An 8,083-nucleotide genomic window follows, 5' to 3' on the forward strand; every position below is an offset into this window, starting at 1 on the left:
CCTTCATTCTGCTGCCTAAAGGAAACACACCTCAAAGACAAAGACAGAAACTACCTCAGAGTGAAAGGCTGGAAAACAACTTTCCAAGCAAATGGTCTGAAGAAGCAAGATGGAGTATCCATTCTAATATCAAATAAAATCGATTTTCAACTAAAACAAATCAAAAAGATAAGGAAGGACACTTCATATTCATCAAAGGAAAAATCCACCAAGATGAACTCTCAATCCTAAATATCTATGCTCCAAATACAAGGGCACCTACATACATAAAAGAAACCTTACTAAAGCTCAAAGCACACATTGCACCTCACACAATAATAGTAGGAGATCTCAAAACCCCCTCTCATCAATGGACAGATAATGGAAACAGAAATTAAACAGAGACATAGACAGACTAAGAGAAGTCATGAATCAAATGGACTTAACAGATATTTATAGAATATACTATCCTAAAACAAAAGGATATAACTTCTTGTCACCACCTCATGGTACTTTCTCCAAAATTGACCATATAATCAGTCATAAAGCAGGCCTCAACAGATACAGAAAGATAGAAATTATCCCATGAGTCCTATCATACCACCACCAGCTAAAGCTGGTCTTCTATAACAATAAGGGAAGAATGCCCCCATATACATAGAAGTTGAACAATCCTCTACTCAATGATAACCATGTCAAGGAAGAAATAAAGAAGGAAATTAAAGACTTCTTAGAACTTAGTGAAAATGAACATATATCATGCCCAAACTTATGGGACACAATGAAAGCTGTGCTAAGGGGAAAACACATAGCTCTGAGTGCCTGCAGAAAGAAACAGGAGAGAGGATAGATCAGCAGCTTGACAGAACACCTAAAAGCTCTAGAACAAAAAGAAGCAAATGCAGCTAGGAGGAGTAGAAGGCAGGAATTACTCAAACTCAGAGCTGAAATCAACCAAGTGGAAACAAAAAGAACTATACAAAGAATCAACAAATACAAAAGCAGGTTCCTTGAGAAAATCAACAAGATAGATAAACCCTTCACCAGAGTAACCAGAGGACACAGAGAGTGTGTCCAAATTACCAAAATCAGAAATAAAAAGGGACACATACCTAAGAATCAGAGGAAATTCAAAAAATCATCAGATCCTACAAAAGCATATATTCAACAAACCCTGAAAATCTGGAAGAAATGGACAATTTCCTAGACAGATACCAGGGACCAAAGTTAAATCAGGAACAGATAAACCATTTAAACAACCCCATAACTCCTAAAGAAATAGAAGCAGTCATAAAAGGTCTCCCAACCAAAAAGAGCCCCAGTCCAGATGGGTTCAGTGCAGAATTCTATCATACCTTCATAGAAGACATCATACCAATACTATCGAAATTCTTCCACAAAATTGAAACAGATGGAGAACTACCGAATTCCTTCTTTGAAGCCACAATTACTCTTATACCTAAACCACACAAAGACCCCACAAAGAAAGAGAACTTCAGACCAATTTCCCATACGAATATCGACGCAAAGATACTCAATAAAATTCTGGCAAACTGAATCAAAGAGCACATCAAAACAATCATCCATCATGATCAAGTAGGCTTCATTCCAGGCATGCAGGGATCATTTAATATATGGAAAACCATCAACATAATCCACTATATAAACAAACTGAAAGATGAAAACCACATGATAATTTCATTAGATTCTGAGAAAGCATTTGACAGTATTCAACACCCCTTCATGATAAAAGTCCTGGAAAGAATAGGAATTCAAGGCCCATACCTAAAAATAGTAAAAGCCTTATACAGCAAACCAGTACTTAACATTGAACTATATAGAGAGAAACTTGAAACAATCCCACTAAAATCATGGACTACACAAGGCTGCCCACTCTCTCCCTACTTATTCAATACAGTTCTTGAAGTTCCAGACAGAGCAATCAGACAACAAAAAGAGATGAAAGGGATACAGATGGGGAAAAAGTCAAAATATCACTATTTGCAGATGATATTATAGTATATTTAGGTGATCCCAAGAGTTCCACCAGAGAACTAATAAACCTGATAAACACCTTCACCAAAGTGACTGGGTATAAAATTAACTCAAATAAATCAGTAGCCTTCCTCTACACAAAAGAGAAACAAGCCAAGAGAGAAATTAGGGAAATGACACCTTTCATAATATTCCCAAATAATGTAAAATACCTCAGTGTGACTGTAACCAAGCAAGTAAAAATCTGTATGATAAGAACTTCAAGCCTCTGAAGAAAGAAATTGAAGAAGATCTCAGAAGATGGAAAGATCTCCCATGCTCATGGATTGGCAGGATTAATATAGTAAAAACGGCCATTTTACCAAAAGCGATCTACAGATTCAATGCAATTCCCATCAAAATACCAATCCACTTCTTCAGAGAGTTAGACAGAACAATTTGAAAATTCATCTGGAATAACAAAAAACCCAGGATAGCTAAAACTATCCTCAACAATAAAAAGACTTCAGAGGGAATCACTATCCCTGAACTCAGAGCAATAGTGATGAAAACTGCATGGTATTGGTCCATAGACAGACAGATAGACCAGTGGAATAGAATTGAAGACCCAGAAATGAACCCACACACCTATGGTCACTTGATTTTTGACAAAGGAGCCAAAACCTTCCAATGGAAAAAAGATAGCCTTTTCAGCAAATGTTGCTGGTTCAACTGGAGGTCAGCATGTAGGAGAATGCAGATCAATCCATGCTGATCACCCTGTAAAAGTTTAAAAGTCCAAGTGGATGAAGGACTTCCACATCAAACCAGATACACTCAAACTAATAGAAGAAAAAGTGGCAAAGCATCTCGAACACATGGGCACTGGAGAAAATTTCCTCAACACCAATGGCTTATGCTCTAAGATCAAGAATCGACAAATGGGATCTCATAAAACTGCAAGCTTCTGTAAGGCAAAGGACACTGGTGTTAGGTCAAAACGGCAACCAACAGATTGGGAAAAGATCTTTACCAATCCTACACCAGATAGAAGGCTTATATCCAAAATATACAAAGAACTCAAGATGTTAGACCGCAGGGAAACAAATAACCCTATTGAAAATGGGCTTCAGAGCTAAAAAAAAAAAAAAGAACTCACAGCTGAGGAATGTTGAATGGCTGAGAAACACCTGAAGAATTTTTCAACATCTTTAGTCATAAGGGAAATACATATCAAAACAACCCTGACATTTCACCTCACACCAGTCAGAATGGCTAAGATCAAAAACTCAGGGGACAGCAGATGCTGGCAGGGATGTGGAGAAAGAGAAACACTCTTCCATTGTTGGTGAGATTGCAGACTGGTACAACCATTCTGGAAATCAGTCTGGACGTTCCTCAGAAAATTGGACATTGAACTACCTGAGGACCCAGCTATACCTCTCTTGGCCATATACCCAAAAGATACCCCAACATATAACAAAGACATGTGCTCCACTATGTTCATAGAAGCCTTATTTATAATAGCCAGAAGGTGGAAAGAACCCAGATGCCCTTCAACAGAGGAATGGATACAGAAAATGTGGTACATCTACACAATGGAATATTACTCAGCTATCAAAAACAATGACTTTATGAAATTCATAGGAACTTCATAGGATGGACCTGGAAAATATCATCCTGAGTGAGGTAACCCAATCACAGAAAAAGACACATGATATTAACTCATTGATACTTGGATATTAGCCCAAATGTTCGAATTACCCTAGGTGCACGGAACACATGAAACTCAAGAAGGATGACCAAAATGTGAATGCCTCATTCCTTCTTTAAAAGGGGAACAACAATACCCTTGGGAGGAAATAGGGGTGCAAAATTTAGAACAGAGGTAGATGGAACACCCATTCAGAGCCTGCCCCACATGTGGCCCATACATATACAGCCACCAAACTAGATAAGATGGATGAAGGAAAGAAGTGCAGACCCACAGGAACCGGATGAGGATATCTCCTGAGAGACACACCCAGAATACAGCAAATACATAGGCGAATGCCATCACTAAACCACTGTACTGGGAACGGGACCCCCGTTGAAGTAATCAGAGAAAGGACTGAAAGAGCTTGAAGGGGCTTGAGACCCCATATGAACAACAATGCCAACCAACCAGAGCTTTCAGGGACTAAGCCACTACCCAAGTCTATGCATGGACTAACCCTGGGCTCCAATCTCATAGGTAGCAATGAATAGGCTAGTAAGAGCACCAGTGGAAGGGGAAGTCCTTTGTCGTACCAAGGGTGAACCCACAGTGAACGTGATTGTTGGGGGGAGAGCAGAAATGGGGGGAGCATAGGGAGGGGAACACCTATAAAGAAGTGGAGGGGTAGGGTTTAGGGGGACGTTGGCCCAGAAACTGGAAAAGGGAGTAACAATCAAAATGTAAATAAGAAATACCCAAGTTAATCAAGATGAAAAAAAAGAAAAGAAAATACACCAAAACCTTGTCCACAGGTCAACCTTATGGATGCTTTTCCATTTGTAAGACGATTTTTCTCACATGTTTATACATATGTGTCACGTTCTCAGAAACCAACAATCACATGCATCATCTCCAAAAGCAACCCAATACACATAATCTATAGCTACGAACACATGCTCACTCATGATAATACTCTTTTACTTACAAGAGTCAAGACAATGAAATATCCTCCATATTCATCAACTAATGAATGGTTAATTAAACTGTATACAAATACACATAAAAGAATAATTTATCTATGAATATGAAATGATCACACTCATACATATGAGGTTTCTAAAACATTGTGAAAGAGGAGGAAGAAATATTTTAACAGCCATAGTACCAGCAAGTTTAATACAACATATATCCAAAATTGTACATAAAGGTTAATCAATATGTGTACCCAGAGGTAACTGAAATAGTTTACATGTAAAATAGATATCTTAAAGTAGACAGAAGACACCACATGGGCCACGGTATTGCACAAAATACTGTTGAGAAGTTGGCAACTTGAAAAATGGGAACGGGAAAGCTGGAAAAATGAACACAATCCATCAACAATTTCTACGTAATTAAAAATAAGTTAACATTATGTGGTAGAAACTAAAAATTATATAAAGAAAGTCATGTTCCCCATTTTAACATCGTGTATCTTCCTTTCATTTCCGAGGTAGTCTGCAAATCGTCTTCCTAGGGGTACTTAGATGACTACCTAGTACCTCAGTTAAACCAACAGGGTCTAGGTTTTAGGAATCTAACTTAGTACAATAAAAATGTGTTTTGTACTGTTCCAATATCACATTTGATTATGACTTTCACCAAATTAACTTCAAAAATGTAGAAATTTATCATGAAGGGAAGTTATAGGATAAAGTCAAGGCAGGAATCTGGATGCAGAAACTAAAGGAGAGACCATGGAGCTGCTTACTACCTTGCGCCCCATAGCCCATTTAATGTATTTGTTAGAATAACTGAGGATGAATCTCCAAGGTTGGCAAAGGCCACAAGTGGGGAGAACCACCAACTACAATCATTAAGACAATACCTCACAGACTGGACTATGGCCAACCAGATGGAGGCATTTTCTCATTTGATATTCCCATTTCAAACGTACCTTCATTTTGTTCTAAGTTAAGAAAACAATAACCAGCACCACAGATGATATTTTGGAAATATAAATTTGGATGGTTGCTAGTTCATTATGCCTTCATATCAATAAATGGGATTCCCAAAGACCTCAGCATGTTTTTGGGGCTTTAACTTTCTCTCACATGAGACAAATATAATAATAGTGTCCAACAGGTGTCTTCGTGCTGCAGAGAACATAAGATTAAATGTTCTAGATGTAACAGTAAATAACATTTCCCTTCATGGATACCTCAGTACAAATTACCATAGCATAACGTATATATTATAAGAATAAATATAGTGCTTTAATCTGGAGATAAGAAAAAAGTGCCATGAATACATATTAGAAATGAAAAAGAAAACACATTTGCTTATTTACATGATTTTTATTAATTGGATATAATCTTGAAAGAAGAAACATGTTGTTACGACTTTCCATCTGTGCATAGAAAAATACTGGGCTTCCATTTCAGAATGAGCAACATTCAGGCGTGGGAGTGTACAAAGAGGAAAGATGTTGAGGTTGTAGTATCATGTCACATTGCATTTCTTGCCAGATATTGATCAGTGTGTGAAATGTACAGAGGACCAGTATGCCAACACAGATCGGACAGTCTGCATCCAAAAAGCTGTGACATTTCTGGCTTTGGAAAACCCCTTGGGGATGACACTCGCCAGCATGGCCCTATGCTTTTCTATCCTCACCTCATTTGTCCTGGGGATTTTTGTAAAGCACCAAAACACTCCTGTGGTGAAGGCAAATAACAGAACTCTCAGCTACATCTTGCTCATCTCCCTCACTTTCTGCTTTCTTTGCTCATTTCTATTCATTGGTCAGCCCAACGCAGTCACCTGCATCCTGCAGCAGACCACATTTGGAGTTGTTTTCACAGTGGCTGTTTCTACTGTCTTGGCAAAAACCATTACAGTCATCCTGGCCTTCAAGAGCACAGCTCCAGGACGAAGGTTGAGGTGGTTGCTTATATCAGGAGCACCGAAATTCATCATTCCCATCTGTACACTAATACAAACTGTCTTCTGTGGAGTCTGGCTGAGAATATCCCCTCCATTTGTGGACACAGATGCACAATCTGAACATGGTCATATCATTATTATGTGCAACAAGGGCTCAGTAACAGCCTTCTACTGTGTGCTGGGATACCTGGGAGCTCTGTCCCTAGTGAGCTTCACAGTAGCTTTTATGGCCAGGAACCTGCCTGACGCCTTCAATGAAGCCAAGTTCTTGACCTTCAGCATGCTGGTATTCCTCAGTGTTTGGGTCACATTTCTCCCTGTTTACCACAGTACTAAAGGAAAGATCATGGTGGCTGTGGAGGTCTTCTCCATCTTGGCCTCCAGCACAGGTCTTCTAGGTTGTATCTTTATCCCCAAATGTTATATTATTCTTGCAAGACCTGAAATGAACTCATTGAAATGCAGACGAAATAGAGTTCAGTGGAAATAAGAGGGTTTTTTAAGCCTCATATTTCTATATGAGTTTGGAGTCCTCAAAATAAAGTTTATCAGGTTAAAAACTTGTATATCTTTGACACATGCCAGAAGATTGAGTGAGTGATTAGCTATTCTGTGGTAACATTAGAGTGTTTTATGTCAAAGACTACATTATTTTGAGCTCTTTTAGCCATTTAATCAGACAGCTACAACTAACCTCTCTATGTTAAGTTCTCATAAAATTAACAACATGGTACAGTTATGTACCAAACCAGAGGCCTAGATAATAAAGGAAAATATTGTACAATTTACCATAAATAGATTTACAAGTTTTATTGTAACTTGACATAAACTTGTTCCTGTCATATAATTTTAAACAGTCTTTATTTGTATATTAATGCATTCTATTATATAAAAGGACAGGAGAAAGGTACCATTATATCTGAACGCAGTATTTGAAGTAACCTGTATTCTCAGGCAATGGTCACTGGTATTTGTTGCAAATATAAAGTTTTCCATACAATATTTGAGGTAAAATTTTTTGTATGTTTGATTATTTGTAACTTCAGCAACTTTGCGATACTAAAGAGCATGTTCCTTTCCAGTCAGATGAATTACAACATCAGAAGTCATGACTACATGACATGTTAAATTTACTAGAATATAACATCACAATACAATCATGTTTCTGGTATATGTATGATAGTATTGACAGAGAATACTAACCTAATAGGAAGGATCCATCTCAATGCTTGGAACTATATCCCATGGACAAGATTTCAATGGTGACTATAAAGAGATAGTAACTTAAGCACCAATATTCAGGAATCTCTTTTCTAAATTAGTTGTAACTTAACCATCTTCTTCAGACTCTTGGAGACATGAATTTTCTATTGTGACATACTGCTCCCTATATCAAGATTTGGAATAACCCAACTAATAAAATTATGTGCTTAATGTTAAAAAATATAATAGTTTTATAGTAAAAGTGGCCATCTTGTCAAAAGCAATCTACAGATTCATTGCAATCCC

At 37.7% G+C, this 8,083-nt stretch overlaps 1 protein-coding gene across 2 annotated transcripts in view; it reads left to right on the forward strand.

Annotated features, from left to right (window-relative positions):
* Vom2r64 (vomeronasal 2 receptor, 64) overlaps positions 1-7,064 on the forward strand; it is a 29,772-nt gene extending 22,708 nt beyond the window's left edge. Inside the window, 1 exon segment of one of the 2 annotated variants that reach the window (NM_001099513.2) lies at positions 6,168-7,064. In NM_001099513.2, coding sequence (NP_001092983.2) covers positions 6,168-7,064 — 897 coding nt within the window. 2 annotated transcript variants of the gene reach the window in all.

Source organism: Rattus norvegicus, chromosome 12 (genome assembly GCF_036323735.1).
Source record: "Rattus norvegicus strain BN/NHsdMcwi chromosome 12, GRCr8, whole genome shotgun sequence".
Lineage (NCBI taxonomy): Eukaryota > Metazoa > Chordata > Mammalia > Rodentia > Muridae > Rattus > Rattus norvegicus.